At 35.2% G+C, this 27,328-nt stretch overlaps 1 protein-coding gene across 45 annotated transcripts in view; it reads right to left on the bottom strand.

Annotated features, from left to right (window-relative positions):
- Positions 1 to 27,328, bottom strand: part of RBFOX1 (RNA binding fox-1 homolog 1) — a 908,679-nt gene that overhangs the window by 610,608 nt on the left and 270,743 nt on the right. For all 45 annotated transcript variants that reach the window (XM_063342862.1, XM_063342866.1, XM_063342858.1 and 42 more), the window contains one exon: positions 5,436 to 5,483. In XM_063342862.1, the coding sequence (XP_063198932.1) occupies positions 5,436 to 5,483 (48 nt within the window). The remainder of the gene's footprint in view (positions 1 to 5,435; positions 5,484 to 27,328) is intronic.

Below are 27,328 nucleotides of genomic sequence, written 5' to 3'. Positions count from 1 at the left end.
AAAGTCAAGATGCATCTCAAAAATGTCCTCTCCGTGAGCTACTCTCCTTCTCAAGAATGGAAAATGAAGCAAGATACCCTGACTGACCTTGAGCCACCAAGCTAATAACACTCCGCTGCTAGTTAACGGCCAGCGTTATGTTGCCTGCAAGGAATACTGAAGAGAATGTCATTGCACATTACGGCCAGTCTATTACTAAAAAGAGGAAGCTGAAATAAAACCAAAATGAAGCAGCCAAAGCTGAAGAATAAAACATACCTAGCTTAGCAAAAAACATCTGAAACAAAGTTATCCGGCACAGTAATGTCATTGTAAGTTAATTTGCCGTTCAATTTTCAGTGTTTTAGTTTTCCATTTCAGACAGAAATATAACAAAAGGGAGGTGGGGGAGTATGGGGAAGAGAACTTCTTATCAGAGTTCTGGTTTCACAGCATTGCCATGAATTAATTTGATGACAACAAGCGCAATTGCAGAGTAAAACAAAGTACTCTCTTTGTGCTCTGTTCAGACCTCAATGACAGAGCAGGACAGGGAGAAATATTATTTCCCCGCTTATTTTTTTTTGTATTTTTGAAGGTTCCTGTTCTATGCAAGTCCCATTTAAACATAGGGGGAAAACAAAAAGAGAATTGTTAAGACCTAATAAAGATGTGAACTGAGATTAAATAAAAGATGAGGAATATTTATTAGGGGCAGGTTTTTCAGGTAATGGGAGGCAATGAAGCTGGTGAGAGAGGGGAAAAAAAACCCAAACAACTTTACATACTAGCAAGTTTTTTTTAAAAGTGGAGACCGAGACTAGAGTTTGGTTATACCAAATGGAAGAGATTGTAAAGGAAACCACGTGGTCTCCCTCTTGGCAAAATGGCCAATACTCTTATTAATTACCTTCAACACAACCATTTAGTTTTCCCCAACACACAGAGTCATATTAGAAAACATGGGTAGAAAAAACCAAACAACTACCATCACCCTTGCAAGAGCGAAACCTCATGCTGAAAACCATCACAGGCTTTGAAATTATGATTCAAATTCCAAAACGCGACATGACTAGCTTCAGCAATCAATGTATTTTTACAAAAATAACACCTTGTAATTTTTTAACAGGTTTCTTTCTGTGAAGATTTAAGGGTCATGTTTTTACATATATTTCTTTGACAAGTAAAGCTGAGACGTTTCCATGATCACATGATTCATTAAACATCAAATATTGTGGTGTTCAGAATGAAGGTATGAGATCAAAACAAAAAAGGGTTAGGTGATACAAAGACAGAAAAGAACACCAATTAGGTAGGAAATGAGTCGTGTATACACTTGGGGTCCACTGCTGGCAATGGTGAACGCAATTTAGTAACACGTAATAATACAGGCCAGTTACAGCCGACGATTACTTGTCCCTTGTTATTCTCAAACCTGAGGGCTTCTATCTTTACAGAAAATATGAGTAGGATCTTACATAAAAAGGTCAGCTGAACAATAAAGTGGTTAGAATAATTAAATGCTATTTTGTCGTTTATTGAATAGATTTCAAAATAATAATTACAGTTATTAAATTTGAGTTTGCCTTCAGGCAATGCTTTAGCCATGGTTTCATAAATTTCTACTTCAGAAGTTAGAGATTAAGAAACTTCAGGAAAAAAGATTGCAAGAAAAGGCACCTTGCAGTGCCTTTATATTTTTTTGTTAACTGGGAAAATTTTCCATTAATTACTCATGATATAATTCATTAGTAGTATATTTCATTATGAAAGCGCAAATTATTAGATAGTAATGATGCATGTCCTAATTGCAGTAGTTTGTCTTGACTTCAAACATAGATTGAATAAAAAAACATTTGTTTACAATGTTTCAGGTTCTATGAACTACATTAAGTTCCTAACTTACACTTTCAATAAACATGAAACAATGCATTATTATTAACCAAGACTGATGTATCTTTATTTGACGATCACTGCACAGGTCATTAGTAATCTATATCCCTGGACTGTAAAGTAAATCTGCCACTTAAGCTCCCTGGAAGCTTCAGTTTTGGGACCAGAGAGAAAAGATGAAACGTATCATGTAACAACACTAGGTATTTATTACATTTCTGTTCTTTCAAAATGCTTCAACAAATTAACAAAATGACGAAGATAAATTCAGGGGTTTGCTAGGCAGTTCTTTATGTTAATTGTTTTTGCATTTGAAAGCTAGAGCACTGAACAGATTTGTCACTGTTGTTGGATAAAAACTGTACTTTTAGCAAGTCCGAAAACAAACCATAACCCAAAACCTAGCAAACTTCATGTCTGTTGTTATTACTTCAGTGATTAGTGAGGGAAGATCACAGAAGAGCCTGCAGACCTGAAGGCACGTGTCTGCATGCAGCAGTAGTTACAGCCAGAAGGATGAGAAATTCATAGCACTCAGTACTGCGATGTTGAGAACCTCCAAAGCTCCACCTCTTCAAACTTAATGACACAGTAAGAGAGAAAGAGACTCTCCAGGTTTCACAGTAAATTTGGAGACCCTGTGACTGTCACCTCACCTTCATGCCACTGCTTCTAAGAGCAAGAAGGGAGGGGGAAGTGAGCACAATAGGCCAGCAAAGTAATAAAGCATAGGACGACACGGGAATCTCATGCTCTTTCATTTCACTTCACTTCTTAGTCCTAGGCCCTGGGTTGGCTCAGAAAAAGTCAGATCACATACTCTGCATCGGAGGAGGTGCCCTTTTCTGGGGTCAGACAGCTGGGTTAGTCTTGATAGCCTGAGTCACTGAAGAAAGATAGCTCCTTAAGAAACCACTCAAAGTCAGAGAAATCACTGAGGCCACAAAAAAGTATCAAATACACAACTCCTATAATTTACACTGAAGTAGAAATAATCCTACCTTAACAAAAAAAAAAAACAAAAACAAAACCAGCAGTTTACTGGCAACAGGCTGGTACATCTGCTAGTTAGAAGCACAGTTGCAATAGATGAAAAAAACCAAAACAAAACCAACACACATATTAATAAGACTGCAGTCTAAAGATTACCAGGCTCTTGACAACCTTTCCCATTACTCAAGCAATAAAAAGAACCTTTTGGTTGTGCAGCTTTCGTGACTGCTACCCACACCAAAAGCCAGATCTTGGTGTTTAGAAACAAGGTCCCAAATTGCATTTTAGCATATTATAAAACAATATGTACTTTAAACACCTAGATAGTTTCATCAAAGCTAATACTCAGAACCTGAAGCCTAAATGGCCTGAATTTCACAGTAATGAGTATCACCTGATGTTAGCAATTTTAAAATTGTATGTCATGTGCTCACCACTTTCACAAACTCAGTTACTACTTGACAGATAGAGATACACAGACTTAGTAATCCAAAACTGGATTCTAGCTACAAATTTTAAAATTTCAGTAGAAATATATTTAAAAAAAACCAGCTCAGTCTCTTTAGTGAGAAAATACTTTAAAACTGGATTGATACTTATTTCTGACAATTAAAAATTTTTAAATTGAATACATGAAGCCTTTGTTTCTTAGGTTTGACCGTGAACACATTAACCAGGTTAATTTTGATTCAGCTCACTATGTGTTTGCAAAATGCTTGAGAAAAAAAAGCAAGGAACTGCATAAGAAACCAGGGGGCATAATTTGTCACTAGTTCAGACTTAATGCAGCCTACAAAAGGAAGAAATAGAAAGCAGGAGAATTTGGAAATTTTACAAAAAATTCAAATAGAAGCTATTAACATAGGAGAATAGGGTTTATGGAAGGCATAACATTAAAAAGTAGTAAACCAAGAATGCTTTGGTTTGTTAAAGTGCTTTTAAAAAGCAACAACAACAAAACCCCTAAACCTCCCAGAAAACTGAAAAAGCTTTAGGAGTATAAATAACAAGGATAATTCCTTAAATTTAATACTCAGGAACATAAATGGTTATGTTTCAACTCACAAAACAATACAGCGAAGTTACTGTTCCTATTGACGTAAATTTCGTAGTCCTTTATTAACGCAAAGCATTGCTAAACCTATCATTACAGTATTTTTGAGCCCTGTGACAAAGCTGATACGGTTTCTAAATTTTTTAAAAAACATTTCTAATTTAATTGCATACTGTCTTTGTCATCGTCCTGCAATAAGCTAGTTTTATCATACTGATACACATCAGAGTAAAACATTCAGTGTTGACTTAATTTAAATGCAAGAAATTCAACCTGTCTTAGTATAGAGGACTTCAACAATCAGAGAGTAGTAACAGCTGCCTGGTACCTAAGACATAGCATACTTTCTCTTCTTGTTACGTTCACAGTTTAGTATCTTAATTGAATTCTCAATATGTTTCTGCATAGCTCAAAATAATTCTCTCACTTCATTCCTGAAAATGTTGAAAATCACTGAAACTCTGAAGAACCTTTATCACATATCTCAACAAAGCAAACCAACTGTGCTTTCCTGCACTACCCTCAACAGCATTTTATGTCGCACTTGTACAACATTGTTTTATAAACTTTGAGCTATCATGAACAACTAAAGTACTTTTGGGATAATGCTGTTTAATAAAAGCTCATTTTTATAGCAAAAAGAACTCGACAACTGGTTTTCAAAAAGGAGGAGCTGCTGAATGCTCAAAGGAAGATGCAGTAGCCAAAAGAAGGTAAAAAAGAGCAACAAAAAAAACTTTTGGAAAAATGGTATTGTATCACACATAGCACAGTTAAACTAGTGCTAAATTAAGCATAAAGACCTACAGTTTCAAAACATAAACTGAAAGTATGATACTTTTAGTCTAGAAGGCAGCTTTCTGCATTGCTCATTTTAGAGTGGAAATCGATAGTACTTCCATTTATTAATTCATTCTAAAAATGTAACTTTATTCAAGTATATTCAAATATACATGCCATAATGAACTGTTAAAAAAAAAAGCTAAGATGGTGAAGAACACAACTGAAAACATATTTTATACTCGTTCACAGAAAATAAAACTGGAAATAATATAAGATAAACTTTTTTTAAACATCAATCATATAGCAGGAAAAAAAAAGCTGTACCAAAGATACTGCTTATAAAGCAAGAAAAAGCAGTCCTTATCTTGCTATTTTGCAAATATTTAAAACCGTGTGCCAACATTATCATGAAAGACACAACACCATAATTTTGTTAATGATTGAAATTAAGAACAGGACATGTAATTGCCTTTTAAACCATTCATAGTTTAATGAAATGAAGATTCCCTTCTGAACAAGCTGTTAGATTCAAATTTATAACAGAATTATATTCAGTAGAGTAAGATTATTTTATCCCCATTGAAGTTAAAATACAACATTAGAAAACTTTATAAAATATACACACATAAAATACCATCCAATAATTTCACACGGTTTACTTAAAAAAAATATCAACCAAACAAACCTCCCCACTAGAGTTGCCTGACAAATTACATTAAAACAAGCCACTTACTTTTCTGTCCTCCGTTTCTACAGAGGAACTGCACTCTGCTTTAGTATCCTGAAAAGACAAACAGAGAAGATCATGTCACAAAGCACATTGACCACAGTTGGGCAAATAACTGGGGATGAAAAAAGGGCATCAAAATCTGAAAAGTGAGTTTCTCATCCTATTACACTTTACTGAACTGTTATTTTCATATATGTTTTATATTTAAATGCACAATGTTTAGTATTATGGCTTTATGTAAGGCTTTTTGAACTTTATTACAAGCATAAACTTAAAGACAGGATTGAAACACCATTAAAAACAAACCTATTTCAATATAGTGTAGCCAGCTCATAAGACAAAAATATGACCTCTGCTTTAAAGTATATATTTGCTTTTTTCTACTTCATCTTGAAGAAAATATAATTTCTTGCTCACTCTTTTTTTTTTTTTTTTTTTTTTTAATTAGTGATGGTAGCTTAAAGAATATACAGGTAAGCGTAAGAGGAAAAAATTGCTGAAACTTCTGCCTGTTGTCAGGAGTGCTAATAGGCCTTGACATTTTGAAGGTATTTCTGTCTGAATCTCACAGCAACATGCAAAAATAATCAAGCATCTATTTAGTATAAATATGTGTATATATGTGTGTATATATATATGTATAAACACACACATGTATTTTGGACTTATGTTTTCATTAGGATCAAACAAATAATCTTAATACCTTAGAAGGAACATGTGTAGGGTATCATTAGGTTTAAGTTATTTTGAGTCTCCTTGAACCTTTGGATTTTTGCCTGTAGACCTGAAGGCATGCAGAGATTATCAGTATCATAAAAATTATAGTCTGAAAGGCATTTATTTCTTCAAAATTATCCCTTTGTACAAGTTACTACTGGAAACTGAGTAAGCCAAATATAGTTCAAGCCATTAAACTGTAGACAAGTGACCTATTATGATTTTTCTTTTGTTTTCAACTTTTCTAGCAAGGGTATTCTTAGACGCTAATTTTGCTTACATACTGCAACCTTAGAGATTTCTATTGGAAAAACAGTGACATACAGAGAAGGGAAACCTGTTTGTTAAAAGTAAGTCCTTCCCCATACTTTTAACTAAAGCTAGAACTACACTCATCAGATTTTAGATTACTGACTAGAGTTACTTGCTACCTATATCCCAAATTACAAATTTAAGGCTGATAGCTAATAGCAACTCCTACTAAAAATGAAAACATATATTAAATAAATAAGTTATATTTCTTCAATACCATGCCTATTCATCTTAAATGAAGGACTGGTAGTATTTCAATACCAAAGACTTCTTACCTAAGCCATGTAACCATAAAAGATTAAAAAAAAATGAAATCATTCAATCAAGTAAGATGAATCGAGATTTCCTGAAAAAAATACTTTCATTTACAGCAAGGTATATTAAAGGTGTTTTCATTAGGCATATCAAGTTCTCTGTCACTCCTTAAGCAGTGTATTTCCAACAACAAAAATCTTTGTTATTCTAGTTAGTTATACGAAACTAATATATGAATCTGTACCTCAAATACTATTTATGTTCAAAATAGTTTTCATGGGAACCAGACTGCACTGTGTGGAATCTAATACTAAAAATTTTCTTTCAAGCGTGGATTACTGGCAGCCAGACAGTCTCTCACCATGTCTCTCCTCCCATTTGGTGGATAAACAAATACTATCTCTGCCTACAAGCCTATTTTCTGAGCTTGTTTGTATACTTACATTCAGGGTTTTTTGGTAAGTGAGCGAGGTAAAAAGCTCAGCTTTTAAAAAGCTTCTGCCTCAGAGGAATGAATTCAAACTCCATTAGCGCCAGTGCTCTTCACCTGCTAGCTATACCCTAAGTCACCTTTCGGAAATAATGGCATGTTCTTTAACATATTTATTGGTTAATAAAAAATGAATCATATCTTTTTATATTACTAAGGACAAGGGTACAGAATAAAGTAGCTCCCATCAGATTCCAGTCATAGCTATTACAAGCTCTCGGTATGATGAGTATACCTTGTTCAAGAGCTAACACTACTCTGAGCTCTTCTGCTGTCTATAGAAGATTTTAGTATGCTATGTTGCCGCTGTCATTTCCCATTAAAAGCAATTTTTAGGAAACCTAAGTTCATAAGCATTCATTACCCTATGTGAATTAAAAGTGCAGTTTTACCTGAATAAAACAAAAACTATCTTCCTCCCAGCACAGTTACCTTACGTGGTTGTCTATGACCAGGTAAGGCAAAAGCTACAATTAAGCATGCAGCACAGCTGAAAACAAACAATCGAGGCCAACCCAGCTGAGACTCTCAATGCTGCAGTCAGGAATCAAAGAGACAACGTGTCTGGAAGTCAACTGATGCCAGCCATAGGAAAAAATACAGACTGAAAATCAAATGACAGGATTTCTATTATGTGTTTTATCCCTGAACATCAGACAATCATTTCATCTTGTAGATTTTAGTTTTCTATCTAAAGAGATGGAAAGTGAATCTTACAAACTAACCACTGCACCATTAGCAATGACAGCTACATATGTGTGGTTTCAATATGACTGGATGTTGAAGCAAGCAAGAAAGGGTCGCATTGGCTTATCTTTGAAATTATCTAAAGTCAGATCTGGGTACAGAAATAGCTCTATGTCTTCAGGAGTAGAGACCTGAATTTGGACTTCTGCACAATGACAAGAAAAAAATAATTCTAAGTCCACCGTTATTTTATTGTTTCTGGTATTCCAAATATTAATTTTAAAATAGCGCCTAAATAATTTTTGACAAACTTGTTTTGGGTACATTATCAGATAACAACCATTTAACATGTAGCACCATATAAAGGCTGACTTCCTGAACAGGTATTTTCTTTACCACTGGGTGAAATCCTCACAAAGGCATATACTCTATTAATAAAGTATAATTAAGGATACTGACAGGTCACCTAAAGAAGGACTAAAGTAGAATTTCAGAATCGTTGGTCCAAAGGGATAAACCAGTTGGAAAGAGTTAAAAATTTGAACAGTAAAAACCTGTGCAGTAGGTGAAGAAGAAATAATAGGAGACAACTGATGAGTCTCTTCTAAAATCAATAATTTGCAAATTTATTAGCTGAATAATAAACTGTAATTTGCCACAGGTTTATAATTAAAAACAATAGTAACAGTTCATCACTTCTGCAGGAACAGTTACACAAGTTGCTTGTTGTGCATCTGATGTCTCTAGAAAGTCTATGATGAAGCCTTTTTGGAAGAAAAGCAGTCAACTACTTTGTTCCCAACCGTGACTGAACTCAGACAGAACTTATCCTTGAGGGACCAGAGTATTTCATGTTAGGGACGTGCACACATATCTTAACCTTTAATTGACCACGCAAAACAAACCAATTTTTCTGAAATAATTTGTGTTGTAATTCTTTAAACCAGCAAAGTTACTGGCTTAATCAAATTTATGTTTAAATATAAATATTTGAATATACGTCATCTAAGTCCTAGATATACCTCTTTTAAAGAACAAATGTACACAGAAACTCAGCTTTAAAGAAATTATCAAAATGAATCATCTGTCAAGCTCAGAGAAAGAAGGGAAGAAATCAGAATGTTCTTCTCTGGGAGACATCTGTGCTCCTTTTTAAAGTGCAAAATGACAAAGTGCTGTCATTTTAGTGTGTGTACTGCAAATATCCCAACTGTATGAATTATTTGAGATTAAAAAGTACCATTGCTGTAAAGCAAGTGTAAAATCCTATGGATCTGAACAATACATCAGGCACTTTCTTTAATGTTGTTACATCACAAAAGAGAAGTTAAAAACAAGCAAAATCTGTTCCTCATGAAGAATTAATATTTTAGAAAAATTATATAATGACAGAATACTTCATAGGATGTTTCATGGGAAAGATGGAGAGAAGGAATTATAGACATACCCTGCCACTAAGGCAGAAAACCCTCTCATCCATTTCAGTTCAAAACCAATGTAATTCCTTTTTTTTCTCTAGGTGCCACTGCATAACAACCAATTAAATTACACTGTTGTAAACATATTAAGAGCTCTATTTTTTATGTGGGAACACAAAAGAAAATTGCTTTTTTGTCTGTTTTGTTGGGTAGCAGCAACAAGGAAACAAAGTAAGGTTTTATGCAGAACATCAGGAACAACACAGGACAAACACAACTTCTAAGAGCTGAACAAAGTGCCGTAAGGGACAGTGCCACACACATTTAACACTAGAATTGCATTAATTGAGAGGGTGAAACCACGCTCACCTCTGTGCTTGCAGGCATATAGTTCTGAAAAGAAGCCTTTAAACGTTCCTACTGAAATTTAGTCACCTTAGTGACGAACTGATGTTAAATTTATGGTTGTATTGAGTGCTATGGCTTACCAGATAGTAAAGTGAGACCAAGCGGTACAATTCTTTCAGTGTTAGCCTGCAGACGTCTAATGATTTCGCTAACTCGACAGCAAGATGTATGGCAAGTGCATATATAGAATACATCAGATATGATACCCATTCTACTCTTGAGAAGTGTCCCTTTCCTCATCCCAATTGTGCTCTGTTTAATCATTCATATGTCTCAGGGATTTTAAAGTTTAACATGCCATGCCCTTGGGAAACATATCTGCAATCTTTATCTGATATTAGCATTATACGAATCTTACTGAACATTTGTAAAAGTAAAAGAAAAGCTCTAGAAAGTAAAAGTAATCATTGGTGGTAGCATGACCCTGCATGACCTTTTGGCTTTATGATGCAGTAGAAACCTCCATATGCTGTATTTTACATAGCTTCTATAATTCTACATTTAATTTTACTTCTTGAATTGCAAACAGAAATAGTGAAATCGAAATTGTCAAGTAGCCATTAGTCATGTTGACATAACTAACACCTGTACATAGCTGTGTACTTTATCATACATTTTTCAGTTTGTTTTCTCCCTGCTATCCAAAACATATTTCCTCTACTTCCCTATCATCATAACACAGAATACCAGAAACAAAACAAAACAAAACAAACAAGCAAAAAAACCCCAAGAAATAAGCAAACTGCACAGGTTAATAAACTTTAGAAAAGCTATTTGCATTTCTAGCATATTTTTTTTTCACGTGAAAGTAATGAAATACAAAAAGCAAACAGAATCCACAGGTGCACACATTACTCCCATGGCCTGTATCAGAAGGAGGAAAGATGAGACTCGAAGTTACAGAAGTATTCCCTCAATTGCTTTAGTCTGCAATATCAAGAATGGTCAGTAGGTGGAAGCAAATAACCTTGTAACATCCTGTTCAACTTCCCTATGAAAGATAAATCTACTGCGCTGACAAGGTTGGTCAGGTATTTTACACATCTCCTCGGCATCCCAACAAGTGCTAACACAAATTATGTCTTTTCTTCACAACACTGGTTTCCAATTTCATAAAAAGGCTGTAGATTTAGAAATGAAAGGGGTGGGTTTTTTCCAGGTTTAAAGTTCTTGAAAGTGACATAGATTCCTTTTAATGACTAAAGCATGTATGAAGGTAACCTGACATTAAACAAAACAAAAATACATATATTTAAAAATAAAAAGTCAAATTCTAGGTTATTGATTTTTCTGGATATTTTTATTAAGTGCTTAAATATATCAAAGCCCTGAATTATTGAGGAAAATACTTAATCTTTTTCACTATCCATTAGCCATTATATTTCATTATTGCTGCTAACAAACAGGCTGCCAGCAGAAGAATTCATTTGAATTTCATATTAGTTCTATTTTGTCCATCCCAGCGAACAAATTAACCACACAGTAATACTTACTGAAGAAGAAAATAAATTAAAAATGAAACCTTAGAATGTGACATTCAAGCCTTTACTAAGTTTGTCCCCAGCAACTGAAGGACTCGTGCAGAAGCCTCATCAAATTAAGTTAAGAAACCAGTTCCAGGATTTTAATGGCTTCAGCAGTTGCAATGTCAAAGATGTAAGAACAGAGCTTTTATTTATGAAAAGAAGAGCTTAATCTCTATTTACTAACATTTCTGGACCAACAGAGGCTTGTGTCTACATGCACAAACCAGGAGAAGACTGGGTCGTCTGCATCTTTTTCCGTTGCCTCCGGGCAGCCTTGGGGCTGTTTGTCTACACTCAAAAAGGAAATCCATCTGATCAGGGATTTAAAATCAAGTTTCTTAAGACTTTGGGGAGCTTACTTGCCTTGTTTCTAGCTAAAAGTAGACAGGCTTTAAGAGAAAGGTTTACAAGACTCTTGGAAACTGAACTGACACATTTTATAAAGAAAAACTACTGCTTGTAAAAATACTGCTGTATTTTTAATGTAGATTTGAAGGGACTCTTGTGTGTGCCCTCCCACACATCCACCCACCATCCGGCTGTGGAAGTGGATACCCAATCTCCTCTTTCTTCTGGTTCTAGTGTTTTGCTTATGTTCCTTTACAATTTTCAAGGCTATCAAGAGCTGAAAACTTTTTTTTTTCCAAAAAAAACCTGTGACTTTTTTCATTAATGAAGACTTGTTTGAGGGAACAGGCACTGCTTGCTGATAAAGCTTTATGGACTGGAGTATATGAAACTTTCACGCTTCTCGTCTTCATTCTCTCACTTTTATGAGTTACTTGTCCTTTTCTTAAATATACTCTAAATACTTGGAGACACAAAGATACACCTCTCCATAGCACAGAAAGCAAGCCTTTGTGTGCCTCACAACTCATTTAATTTCTCCAAACATATGTTTTCATTAGGCCAATGATGCAAAATTACCCGAGTGTAAATCTTCTGCCTGTGTCCTTAGATCACACTTGCACGAAACAACAGAAAAAATATGGGTGGGAGTGAGTAAGCAGCTGGGTAGTGCTTAGCTGCCTACTGGGGTTCACCCACAACAATCAAATTTATTGTTTTTCAGCTTCTACCTATTGACAAGTGTGACAAGTAGTCAGGTCATAAATTATTTGGTGTTACATATGCGGAAACTTAGTATCAACTTCCTGGCTTACCTCTGTGTCATTACACTAGTAAGAATGTGGTAACAAAGGCATGATTGAAGACTATATCCAAAGGACTATTCCTATCATGAGCAAATTACAAAGAAGTTCTGATGAGTATAGCTACTGTTTTAACACCCAAGAGAAATAAAGAATTGAACCAGAGCCTCAGACAGCACGCTTGTATGATTTAGAATGGCCACAGCTTTGAGTTATTTTCTTATCAACTAATAGTTAGACTGTTTTGTTACTGTTGGCAAGAAGAAAGTGAATGAGATGTAATCTATTTTCCTTCTTCGATCCCTGGTGTAGGGTACACAAGGCCAGTTTCTGCTGAAATATCTGCCAAGCGACACTGTGATGAAGACATCAGAACTCATTTCTTTTCCAAATCTTTTTAGGAACCTCATAGTTAAAAAGATACCAGTCAAATAAGAGCCCTGAAAGGCTGCTGAGTAACAGTCATTCACGTTGCGCATACAAAGACGCTAAGACAGCCCAAAGATGAAGCCTGCTAAGGAAAACAAGCAGAGACAGATGTTAGTGGCATAGATGTGTTACTGCTCAAAAATCATCGGCACCTAGTGTCCCCAGCACGTGCTCTTCTCCTGAATGAGTGAGCTGGATTTCAGAATGTTTACTTTTCATGTAAGTGTCTCAGTACTAGCATACATGTACTTCTGAAGTCAGTATATAGATGATATATTGTTCCTCCTACTTTTTCTTGGCTATTTTTCCCCCAAACAGATGCTTTGGCCTATATCAACACTAAGTGCCAAGAACAGGTTCATTGACAATGGATGTTCTTGGCATCTGTTTGCAGAAGGACGACTCTGTCTCAGTACTGGTCAAGAGACACACCACGCAGCAGCAAAAGAAAAGAAAAGGAAAAAAAAAAAACAAACGAAAAACCCCTGTAAGGCCTCTTCACCCCCACAAAACCCCCACCTTTAATTGTGACCACAGATGTTGTGATTTTGTGTATGGATTTGTCGCGGTTTAACCCCAGCAGCAGCTTGGACCGCACAGCCGCTCGCACAGTCCTCCCCCTTCCCCCAGAAGGGCTGGGAGGAGAGGGAGAAAAGGAGGGGAAAGGGAAAGGAAAAAAACCTTGTGGGTTGAGATAAGGGCAGTTCAATAGAACAATAACACAAAAGAAAAATAACAGTAACAATAATAATAGTAATAACACCAATAATGATGCAAGTCACTCTCACCACTCAGTGAATTGGTACCTTCCCCAGCAGCTGATCACAAGCACCCGCCCACCAGCCAACCCCATTTCTATACTGAGCATGGCATCTACGGATGGAATGTTGCACTGCCCCTTCCATCGTTCTCTCTAGGCTCCTCCTCAGCTTCTATGGGAAGCTGAAAAAAGTGCTTGAAAAATACAAACAACACCTGGCAACAACTAAACCAATATGCATTATTGACATTCCCTTCATACCTCATCTGAAACACAGCAGCCACCAGAAAGAAAATTAACTCTGTCCCAGCTGAAATCAGGACAGGATTAATATGCAGTGAGTAATTAACCTTCTCTTTAAACAAGGAATATTGATTACTTAGTTGTAATAAATACTTTTTAATGTCTAATAATTCAATTTTTTTTTAAATTGGAGTGCAGATAATTTCTCCGCGTAATACTGTATAGTACGCGAAGATATTTCAGTATGCAACTGAAATGTAATAGCTACTGTATTTGTTTTAAAACTGTTTCACTGTACATACAGACTGGTAAATTTTTCCCCCATAGAAGTGTATGAAAGATGAATGCATAAAATGAGGTACGGCATTTGGAAGAGAGAGGTGCCAAAATAATCTCAAGGCAAAAGGTCAGTGTAACAAGAAGTTAATTTATAAATGGATTTGGACCCATCAAAAAATAAGAACTTGTTAAAAAAATAAGAATGGTTTCTTCATCCTTTTCTTAAACCAGTAGAGAAATGAAAGGAACAACGTAGCCACCTAGATGCAATTTTTCTAAGGTTATTATCTTTATTAGTCTCATAATCTGCAATTTCTCACTCACTAGACAGGTTAAGTCACCTATTCAACAAAGAAAATCCAGTAGGAATGAAGCATTGAGCATCATACTATGAATTTTAGGAGTTGTAAAGGAATTAAACCTCAAATGAACCTCTATAGCTCTCATTTTCCCTCACAAAGCTTTTCTGCTTAAACACACCAACTGAGCCTTCAGTTTTGAGCTGCAGGCTCCCTACCACACTGGATGAGATAAGAAGTTCATCTACCTTAAAACCTGGCCCTGCACTGAAGTGCCTATAGTGTCTCTGGGGCGCTGGGTGCTAAGACCAACTTCTGAAGCACAGAATGAGAGCCCTGGGAATGGAGCCAGAAAGAAAGCCAGAAAGTAGTCTGTAGCAAAAGCTCAGGGAAGGTGTATATACAAAACTATGCTTTGTATAGACAACACGTTCTGTTCTACCTCAGAACCCCGTGTATCAGGCCTGATGTATGGTAATTAGCTTCTAAAAACCAGCAGTGGAGGTACACTCTGAGCTAGAAGCTCTTTTCAGGTTATTTAATAACCATGCGATTTTTATCTTATGATCTCATCCATTCTGTTTTTGAAACTCCTCATACTTTTGGCCTCTGAAATATCCCCTTGCAATTCCACAGTTTAATTATGCGTATACGGAAAAAACACACCCCTTTTTTTTGTTTTAATTTGCTGATCGAAATTTGATTGGATGTCAACAGTTCTTCTCTTCACCAGTGAAAAAGTGAATAATTACATCAGTGTTTAAAATGCTTCAGAGAGGTCTCTCTCAAATCTCAGAATTCACGTATCCTCCATCTTTTTAGCAGTAACTGTCAATTATTTGACACTGGATAAAATCTGAATGTTCCAGTTTAACTAAAAAAGTAGGTGAGGTGTTGGCCCAGGAAAAAAGCGTGCTGTACTTGTTTCAAATTTTCATTTAGATTATCTTACCAAATCTAATGGCATTATTGTTTAAAAAAAAATCTGCAGAAAATAAAGGATTGCATCTTGTGAAATGCCAACTCAGCATGGCCAAAGTAATCTGAGGGACAAAAAGTACATCAGAGCTTTCATCACCCACCTCCTAACTCCACAGTACATTTTCTATCTGTTCTTTCTACATTATAGGCTAAATACAGAACTCTGTGCTTTTTATAAAGTTTTAATCACAGTTTAATCAAGTTACCCAAGCATGAATACTGAATAGTATCTAAGCTGTGCAACTGAAAACAAAGTAGAACCAGTAGATCAATTTCAAGAGCTAAAAAATTGATTACAGCAAAACCAGTTTTTGATGGAGCACGAATAGCACTGCTCCTGAAATCAGAACATTTCCTTGATGAATTGTTTTCAGCCCTTGGTAAGTATAACTGCACACACTTCCCTTAAACTAAGAAGTTGTTAGAATCACACTATAGCAGAAAAATATATTTCTCTCTTTTTATGTATAAACCAGGTTAATACACTTTTATTTCATCTGGTAAATTTATTTTAAATTACTTTTTTGCAAGAACAATTTAAAATTTATGATCCTAATGTACTGAAACTTTTCTTCGAAGACTGAACACAAATTCTGAACCTTAGAGAAAAAATCTACAACTTCTCTATGGAACCTTAGCTTCAGCAGCTACTGCTAATCAATCCTACTATGATTCAACCCAAGATGGGTGTACAGAGCAGACGCTGACAGGTCACATATGCTTCCTATTTTGCTGTTCATATAACCATTAACTACAATAGAACATATGAATGATGGGTCCATTATCATAAAATTAGGAAAACAGACTTCCTTTTTCGGCCACTGCTTTTATATAGCCTTACTTCAAGTTTTTTGTTTAAACATATGACAGTTTTGTATATAAAGGTTACCCTTAAAAACATTTGAGTCACACAAACTCTCCTTGGCATGATCTATTGTCTCACGAAAGAAGTGTTACAAATCCCAAAGTAAAAATAACGTAATTATTAGAACAGAAAGTTGTTATGATGACCAATGTTAACTGAAGGAATCCTGATAAGGAAAGCTATTTCCCTTTGGAATTCTTGGAATGCTGTGGAATTGCAGTCGTAACTGGTATATGTTTTAATTGGCATTTGGTAGAACTGATCAACAATGAAGAATTGTCAAGTAAAATAATCTAAGATCTGCTACCAGTTTTGTTTCCTTGTTTCTGTAGCTTTAAATTTCCACCAACTATAAAATATTTTTTTGCTGCTTCTGAATTTTTGACTGCTTAAACTGATTAAATACGTGATTTCATCATTGTTTTTAATATGTTCAAAATAACATCTAAAACTGTGGATAATTTTACAAAACAAATATTGAAAATCATCTTCACCATTTACACTGTAATTGCTCTTACCAAGCCTAATGATTATTAATGATGCAGCCAGAAAATACATTCTATAAAATTATGTGATGATAATCAAATGATAACATTTAGTAAATTATGCCAGATATTTTCCAACCACTAACATTTTGTTCACTACATCAGGCTGGAAAAATCCATTTCTTAACATGATATAGCGATACAGTAAAGCCAACGTCAAGTTTATTTTCAAGAAATTGAAATAAGCTTCAGAAAAGCAGATCCAGTACGGGATCTTCTACCAAATACCAGATGAACACTGAGATTCTGTATCAGAGCTAGTCCACTAAGTATGGCCTGTACTGGACAATTCAGAATGATAACTTTTAAAATTTAATTAATGAATAAAGGTTCAAAAGACCAAGTCAGCCCATATCAAAATTATCAAAGACTCTAGAGGACTACGATCAGACACCAGATGAAGCATATGTGATCTCCTCCTTTTGTCCTCAGACCTCCTGCAAGGCTGAAAAAACCAAAAACATAACAACAAAAAATCACTTGCAAAATTAGCTATCCAAATGTGCATGTCTTTTGAAAGCCTCAGTTAACTACACTTTACATAATTCCCATCTGGTATCCTCAAAAGCAAAAATAACAGTATTCTAAGTTGTCACTCATGGCAACTACTTTATCAGCAACTGTCTGCTACTTCTAAAGACTTTCAAAGTGCAAAGGGAATTCCATGAAATAAGAAACGTACAGAGGGAGCTTTTGATCAGTAGGTTGATTTCTTCATATGTGAGACTAGTAAAGATCACAAAACATTTTTCAGAGTCTAAATTTGACTAGAAAACTATCGTGGATAATTCATGTTCAATTCTGTAACTATAGAATTACTTACTCTAATACATATAACATCTAAACCCAATATTTAAATAACAGCACAGGATAGAAGGAGGCAGTAATGACAGCAAGAACGATAATAGCTACCTGTATTTCAACAGGTGCAGAAACTAATGTCCTGAACATGAAGCACATGTCACTGTGAGCCAAAATCAGACTGAGATAGCCACCAGGACAGCATGAGGAGGACAGAAAACTGAGGCTTCTGTAGCCCAACATCTAGAAACACTTTTCCCAGTCGAACTTCTTCTTGCTTCAAGCTCATAAAGTACGTTCCATACAAGTGAATTTGCAGATAAGACTCTGAAAATTTGTATCATACGGAGGTTTTCTGACAGATGGAAAAAAGCCCCCAAAACTGCATTTGCGCTTTTGATACACCCAAATAATAATAAAAAAAGCACCACCATAAAAGCTCAGCGACACTCAGAAGTCTTGCTAATCTTTGAAGCTGCTGCAACCTTTTTTGTTGAGGTTTTTCCTAGCCACCTGATGGTGGGTAGGACACCTCCCCAGCTGATATTTTAGGCAATATTTCTTGTTCTAACAACCTTGTTTTTTCACATTACTTTATGACAAAAAAATGGCTATTAGATTTTTTCTACAAGATGAAGTAACAGCTCTTCATTTCAGAAAAAAAAATCACAATGACTGCAAGCCTTAAAACATCTTTCTTTACTAGAGCAGTCATACCATCTCTTTGCTAATGCTATCTCACTATGGATGTTTAAAACCTTTAGCAAAGAAAAGATTAAGTATTTTTATCTTTCTTTTATTCTTGTTTCTGATTTGGATGCCTAAAAAGAGTTTGGAATCCCTGTTTGTAGATGTTGCACACTACAACGATGAACAATGATTTACTTTGTATATTCATAGCTTACAGTTTGAGTTTAATTTTGGTACTAAGTTTTTTTATTTTTTTGAAAGTCAGTTTTAGGCTTATTAATGACCACAGAAAATACACCGACTAAAAAGCCATGAATATGACTTAAAGATAAATGTTTAAATGGAGAAGAAATTGGGAAAATGAGAGAGTCTACAAGAGTAAAAAGGAGTATTTTTTGTATCTATTTTAGAACATGCCATACATTTATATCCTCCACTGAAATGTTAGCAATCATGAGACTGAGATGATGCCTTAGTTAACTGCTATTACATTTTTACAACTATACACTTGGAGAGAGAAATGATTTGTTTATTTGAAGCTAGGAAAAATATTTTCAACTCCACATCCAGCAATACCAGATAGGTTCAAGCCTAGAGAGATCAAGTAACCTTGAATGGAAGTTATTCAGAAAATGGTACTTTGGCTGATTGAGAAAATCAGTACCTGATAATTAAGGACATTATAAGCTATTGTTAATAACACCACAAATATGATGAGCTGAGATGCAGGAGAATAAGGCGTGTTTGTCTGTAAGAAGAGTTGCACATGCATGGAGACAGACCTTGCTCTGGACATGATGTAGGCAAACGAATGCATACGCAGTGACCATTATAGTATTAATAGTGGAGTGTCAAATGTTTTAAGGCAATGGAGTAAAAGGAGAGAAAAGCAAAATATTATGAGTTATATTTGGATAGGAATATTGTCAGTAAGAAAAGGAGATAACAGAACAGCCTGTAGAGAAATTGTGTAAACTAGGATCCCTAAATGCTGAAGACAGGAGAGCAGAGATGGGAAAACAGGCCTTCTGGCTTGAGAGTAATCTAGACCACCCTATAATCACATGAAAATATAGCTGAAATATTTCCATATTCTTAAAAACGTACTATAACACACTTGTTAATAAGAAAGAAATTACAGTAATGCTATTACTTTCAGCTTTACCTGCTGTGATGCTGCATCATAAACACAGAACAAGAGTCATTCCAAGTCCATGCACCAAAGGCTTACATTTCAAATACTACCCTGAACATCTAAAAGGACAAACAAAATGAAAGAAAATGAACTCACCAAATTCATCATCATGAAAAAAAAAAAAAAATCCCTTTCTTGGAAGCTTCTTGGGTTAGGTGAAGCTTCTCCACAGTCTTTGCTTGGCCTGTGAGCAATCATTTAAGCCTCCCTGCTAACTTAGGGATGGGCAAAGCTTACCATAGGGAGATAAGAGAGACACACATTTTCTGGGGGAGAATAAAATTAGCACACGCTTCTGCAACACACATTCCCAGCTGCACAACTCTGAGCTGGATCAAGGCTGCAGCTATCTTTATGAAAACGCAAGCCAGACAGAATCCGCTCAATTACATATAGTATGGCATATCCCAAACATTCAGAAAGTACATTAAGAACTTGCAATCAAAAGATCTCAGATGCTTAAACATCTAAACAATTATGTGGCATCACCAATTCCAGAAATCCCTCAGATAAGCAAAGTACATGCCAATGGTTTATTTTAGATAATGCTGGAAGGCTCCTACTTTAGTCAATTGATAGTAGAGCAAGTAAACAGATTTGATCAACCCTCTTCTGAAATTCTAGTGAAACCCCCTGCTATTGCAAATATTTCAGCACAACCACTGTAAAGGAAAACTTATAATGAGACAGCCTCTGGTTCAAAGAAGCTAAAAAAAGGTGACAAAGACATTCAAGGATCTATTAGCGTAACTTTAAGGTGATATGCACCTACTGCTCTACCACAGCACAGGACCAAAAAGATCACCTTTCTAGTACTATAGAACTTGTACAGCATAACCTAGTAGGAACTTAGTGCAACTGGAAACACTCCAGCTATTTCCGAGCTCTCTCAGAAACACAGGGTTGCTTCTGAATGCTGTAGGTAAGTATGGCAGCAAAAAAACTTGTCTCCACTGGTCTCAGCATGACCAGCTGGTCTGCTCTGTCTGGAAGGGACAATGCTCACCCTTCAATAGCTTCTTTGTGGGCTACCCATCAGAACTGAAGGCACTGATTTCCTCCTTTGCGAATATATGCTGCCCAAGCAAGAAATTCTCCCCCAGTCAGTAAAAAGTGTATTGAATAGACTTCAGCATAGTGTCTTGCTGCAGTTGGGCTTTACTTCAAGCCAGAGACACACATTGAATGTAAATCTTCTACAGGACAAACGTGTCAGTGAGAAAATAACTTAAAACAGCTTTGTGACTGAAATTACCCTTTAGCCTTTGAAATATTACTAGAATACTACCTTTAAGGTCTTTTATTTCAAGAAGAAACATTTCAGGAAACTTTAGTATGCACAATTTCAACAAACCTCAATATTGTGTATTAAAAAGGCACCGTGAAACTTAAAAATTCAGTACATTCAGAACAACACCGTGTTTGAATTTGGGAATATCTGACCAGAGCAAGGCATAGCAAAGGTATGCTTACAGCAAACTGTCTCTGTTTTTTAAAGTTACTGATGCAAATATTCACTATTTCTTTTCATCTATGCATTAACATTTTGCAGCAAAACCAACAGCTGCTTCTGATTACTCACAGGAGAAGTAGTTTCCTAAAATTAATGGTACTTAAACCCAAAAGACATAACTGCTTCATTAACATAAGTTGTGCTTAAAGTCATTAATATTTAAAGTGCGAGAACATAAAATTGAATTAGAAATCAAAGTGTCACACACTTAAAAAAGATTAACAGCATTAAATTTTTAAGAGCAAAGAGGAAAGCACTAGCAAAAACTGGGTATTTACCTACTCTTCTGTTTATAATTGCTGTGAATCATCATGTCCCCAAACATGCAGTAAAAAGTTGTGTTCACTGTACCTCGCTGCTCTCACCCCCTGTATAGCCATAAATGATGTAAGGGGATACTGGCACGAGTGCACCTTGCGCCTCATAGACTGAAGGAAAGGACAAGGACTTGAAGATTTGGATTAGCAGATTTATGACAGGCATTTTTTCTAGCTATTGACATATCTGTGTGTGAAAAAAACTGTCTTGAAAAGTACTTGGATATACAGAGAATATTAAAAGATACGAAGAGAAGTTGCCCTTAGCAAAGAGGCTGGGTAGAGCACATCACGTGAAAAAGACTAGCATTGCTTCTACCATCTGGGGGACGCAGTTTTTGAAATATAATTGAGAATTTTCAAGGCATTTAATACAAATAAATCACTTCATATTCAACTTCTGGTGAAAAATATTTCAAGTTCTAAAATAAGCCATTGCAGCACTGAAAATTAATTAAAACCACATATATTAATGGCATATATATTATGACAAAATTTTCAAGTCATTGCTCATATTTCACAGCTAAAACCAGTTCGATCAGCTTGTTTATTTCCCTATAGAGCATAATTAAGATATTGTCTTATTTAAATAGTGAAGTGAAAAGTGACATTTAATTCTTCTTTGATTCAGATGATTAATAAAATTATTGCATAAAAGTACAGTGCAATTCTGCATTTTATTATCTACTACAAATCTACAAATATAAAAATGTCATAAGCCCTAAGACAATCACATGTAAAAAGAAGAATCTGATTAACTACTCATCAAATTACCTACAAACCTAGCTAAGTTTTTGTACATTAAATTATCCATAAAATTTAGCTAAGTTTATATATGTATTAACTTATTTTTCTCATAAAGCTCAATAAAGCTGTAAAAGATATTGCTAGCCAGTAAGATTGAGCATTTCTCTAGGAAAGCAAGCAAAAAGCTTCCAAAGATTCCAAACAAGTTTAAAACAAGCAAATAACTGAATATAAATTTAGTTTGCTGACACAATTAGAAATATTATGAACCCTTGTTAGTATGATAAGACAGTTAACACTTTGCACTGTTTCAAATTATTGAAAGACTGATAGTCTAATTTTTTCTACTTCATGTTTCATTAATGACAATGTTCTCAATCTTTTAGTTGCTTAATAAAATATTTACATATCTTCTCATTAGCAAGAAGATGGGTATAAAAAGGTACCCCTCAGAATATTAATCTAAAGACATTCCATTCCAATTACTTATTTTTCCTTGCAGAGAAATCTTCTGGACAAACAAAAATCTATCTGCAAAAGCAAGGCAAAGAGGTCAAAGTCTATTCCAAAGCTATACCTTCCTACCGTAGCCTTTCCTCTTGTAATACCAACATCCAAAAGAGCTTCTCTGCTCAGAGCAAAACCAGATTAAGGTAAACAAACAAAATACACTTTTATTCCAGAATAAAAATATCAAATACTCTAAATTTAGAGTGTAGGTATATTCTAAAAGCTCTAGAATTTTCCTTTAGGAACTATCTTGTTCTTGAAAATGAAATGCACGAGCAACACTCATTAGATGAAGAAGCTGCCGCAGTTCGTGTTTTGTTTTGCCATGAAACTGCTCAGAATGCAGTTCACGCTTCTTAATCATTACAAAACTCTTTATCAGTTTTATTTCTCTGTAGAAAAAAAACCTGATCATTTAAAATCAGAGAGAAGAATTTTCTAGTGATTGTTTTCACGCTGTGGTTTACTCAAACTATTTCATTTGAATACACATATTGCAAGAACTATTCTGGAGATAAAGTATCAGATGCTCTGCATAAGACTTAAGTAGGACTTTTCGGTGGAAAATTCCAGTTTCACTATCAAAACAGCTCACTGGAAGGTATCAGTTGTCACTGGACTACTGCCAAGATGGCCTTCTCAGAGCCAGAAAGGGATTTCTGCTCAAAGCTGAAAGGACAACCCAACCCTTGGAGGAGGACAGGGAGACACTTGCATCAGAACAACAAACAGCACATTGACTAGAAAACTTCTCTGGCATTCTAGAGAAAGGGACCCAACTCCTTACTGCACCTCATTCAAACACTGGACAACTTCAGTCTTCTGTATCAAAAATCAACAGTATACTCTTAGGTTAGATTTCTCTGGTGACATTATATTTTTGTGTTAATTTGCATTTAGAAAAAAAAAAGATTGTAAAAGGTTTGCTTTAACCAACATGATAAAAATACGTAGATTTTAAGTGCATGAGAATATTGTCATGTTTAATTCAGGAGGCTTAATGTAAATATTAAAGAAAATTATTCTAAAGCAAAAAGGAAATTAATTTAATTGTACTAACACTTCCCTTTTAATAAAAAAGAGTAGTCACAAATGCAGTCAAAGTCAGAGGAACAGGAATGCAATTGGACAACCTCTAGCTGAACACTGGGTTTTGCTCATTTGCAGAGCAGTCCTGTTTACATTTATAATCCAAGAAAGAGAAATAAATTATTCAAAAATTGCCAAAAGCACTGGAAAGTAATACATGTTGGTAACAGAGCCAAAATGATGAACAAAGCCAAGTTCCATAAATAGCTAAAGCCCCTATCTAGACTTGACACATGATGATACAATACCCCGTAGAACAACAGCTGAAGAGGGAAACCAAAATGTAAATAAAACTAAAGAACCTCGTTCACACTACAGATGTCCTGAAACAATTAACAGGTCACTATCCGGTTAGTTAAGGAATGATCACTTTAAAGCAACCCTAATCCCCACACTTTCACCAGCAGCCAAACACTCGCTAAAGTGACAGGATGTGATTCATATATCGCCAACTTCATTAGCTCATTCTCATTTTAGTCCACCATGTCAGAGCAACAATCCTTTCACTAATCCCATCAAGGGGATTTTTTTTAAAATTCCATCTCTCACCGACTCAGATAGGGGAATCAAATACTGAATAATACATTCAATGAGTTACTTAATTAGCTGGGTGAAGGTGAAACTGAAACAGCTGAGTCAAATAATGAGATGTCAGGCATAGCAGCTTAGACCAAGGAGGGATTTGAAAGCATTCTTCCTGACAGAAAGAAAAACACGGTATTTTTCAAACACAGAATATTGAGGGATTTAATGTTTCCATTTCAGTCCCTCCAAAAAATATCATTTGGGGGGAAAAATGGCACAAGTAAACTGACAAGAACAAGGAGAGTAGAAATCATTCACTGTACAGCAAGCATCATTAATAAATCATAGCCAATTACCAAGTTACCACTGGTTTAAAACAAAACAAAACAAAAAAAAAAACAAACAAAACATTTTCTAGAAAAGTTAAGTAGAAAATGCAAAACTATTGTAATGTAAGACGATGATTAACCGAGTAGAGATCTATCCTTGTTTAAGGAGAGACTTTATTCTCCAATACATCAAATGGATAATCAAAAATTTCACTGATCTATTAATTAAGTCTATTTAATTCCCTAGGTTGCTATCTGTAGCTACAGCTTATCTGTTTTTCTGCCTTTAGCATTAGTTGTGGACTCTTGTAATCAGACACTATTTATTACAGTCAGAACTAGTTAATGAATCCTTGCTTTATTTCTGTATTTGGACAAACGGCTTGATTCATCCTTGCCCTGCAGTCTCTAAGTGATGGGTTTTGCCAGTTTAAAGGAGCATAGCATTACATTTTGGCCCATGGGAATTTTTCCAGGGACTCTGCCAGGGACTGGAATTTTTCCAGGGACTCTAATTTCCAACGGAGCTGAACAGTACTAAATAAGTACAAAAAATTGTACGTATTTAGAAAACTAATAATGGTAAAAAGTGTCAAATGTTACAAAATCATGAGTTACAACTCAAACACGAGGTTGGTCCTCAAACCCCAAATACCCGTAAGATAAATGGCAAAGGCGGTCTTCTGACTTTAACTCCTCATCGCCAAAAAAAAAGCTATGAAATAATCCTAATGTTTTTAATTTCCACATAGTAAGTAATAGTAGGTAATAATCCTTTGGGTTATCGGTTCACTTGTCATCACTAAAGTTAACAGCTGTGAGAATATGATTGTTTTCGGCAATGACAACTTAATAAATCCAATCTTTCGTGAGTTTGTTCAGTCTGATTCTCCCACTCTGCGCCCACACACAGCTCTCAGTTTCAAATATATACTAAATTTGCCATTTTTTAAGGACCTGTTCCCATTTAGTGTATCAGAAGTATTAAAATATTAACTTAAAACAAAATGGACATTTTTTATTGTGTAAAAAATGTAGCGATTATTTTAAGGTCTTCATTTAATCTCTTGCACATGTATGCAGACAGAGCTCAGGTTATTTTCCTGCCATGTTACATATTCTTAAGACACTAATACTAGGCAGTTCCATATTACAGTGGTTTTCTATATTAACTACAACAACAGCTAATCTTTGAGAAAATCTAGACTTACGGCTATGTGGACTGGCCAGTTCAGGCACAAACCACAATGGTGGCTCTGCATCTTGAAAGCCTTCTTGGCATCACAGCATTTCCCATGGCTACCCTAACTAAGGCTCTAACTAAGCACCTCATCATGCTTTGGCCATTACCTCAAATCGTAAGATGTACCTGATATGGAAGAACTGAAATATAAAGATGCATGCAAAAAAATGAACATTAAGCAACTGCCAGTATTCATGTCTGCAAGTGAAAAAAACCATCTGACTCAGATGTCCTTCATAATTCACTAATCTCTTATTTATCTTTTTTTTAATTATTATTATTATTATTATTAATACCTGCTGCTAGCCTGGTGTTTACCTTGAAAAAGCTTGGTGTATCTATTCCACTACAAAACAGTCCATCATCTCTCCCTATCGCAAGTCTAACAGAATTGGAGTGTGGGACCAGAAGTCATCAGAAGTATACTGATCCTCTGCAATATACCATGGGAGTCTTTTTCTAGTGGCAAGTACTTTCTGAAAAAGAAACAACTTAAAAATGTATGCAATATATGTTCATTGTTTACCTTGCAGCCAGTCAAGTTCACAGAATGATTCATCACATATAAAGAGTAAATACAAATATAAATCTAATCTTTTTAACTTTCAAAATATACCAATAGAACAGTTCTCAGAGTATAGTAAAATTTGGATTTAATTTTTATTTTGCTTTCTTATTTACAGTCTATTTCTCCTGTCATTTTTTAATACTTTTTCCATTTACTTCCAGATCTTAAAACACTAAAAATCCAGGAAATGACTATCTTAAAACTTCAAACATTCTGCACTTCACAGCTGAACCTCTGTTTCTCTCACGTCAATACCTGGTATCTATAAATGTCTAAAAATCAGAAGTGTTGCCTTAACATATTTGCCTTTAATGAGCTATGCAATTGATGTATGTTTCCTTGTGTAGCTGCACATGTAACGTAGAATTGTTTTGGAGAGTGTCTGTAGCTACATCCTTAGGATTTCCAGATGCCAGGGCAAATGCCATACATCTTGAAATTTTCAACATATGGCACAAACCTTAAGGAAAAAACTGCAGAGTTGCAAAAAACTATAAAAATAGTACTTACTGCCAAAAGCAGTAACATTGACAGGGACCATATCAGAAGATGAGTACTAGAATTCAGGTGTTAGCATCTCCCTAAATGACCACATAATCTTATTAATAAAAGAGCATTTTATATGAAGGACTGCGCAATGGTGAATTTTTGGTTTTGCTTACTTTGCTCTTTTCCTCCTCTTTAAAAGCAAGAGCATTCCTCAGCGACACTGTGTAAGTGTCAGGAGAACTGTGCAATGGCATGCTTACCTGCTTCTTCAGTTACAGTACCAATGTAAAATTTTGTTTCTTAATTAGATTAATGATGTAAAGCTGTGTAAAAACATTGCCACATATGCAAATATGGAAAATATAATAATGATGTAGTGAATATAGTGAAAGTATTCCATACTGTAGCCATTTGACTTCAAGTAAATGATTTCTGATTAAGCTTATAAATTAGTGAACATGTGCCTCCACTAGTTGTCAGGAGTTATCAGATAACATAAACTTTACATGGAATCG

Source organism: Chroicocephalus ridibundus, chromosome 8, assembly GCF_963924245.1.
Source record: "Chroicocephalus ridibundus chromosome 8, bChrRid1.1, whole genome shotgun sequence".
NCBI classification, from domain to species: Eukaryota; Metazoa; Chordata; class Aves; order Charadriiformes; family Laridae; genus Chroicocephalus; species Chroicocephalus ridibundus.
The sequence above is the reverse complement of the archived record's forward strand: the minus strand, read 5'-3'. Positions and strand labels throughout refer to the sequence as shown.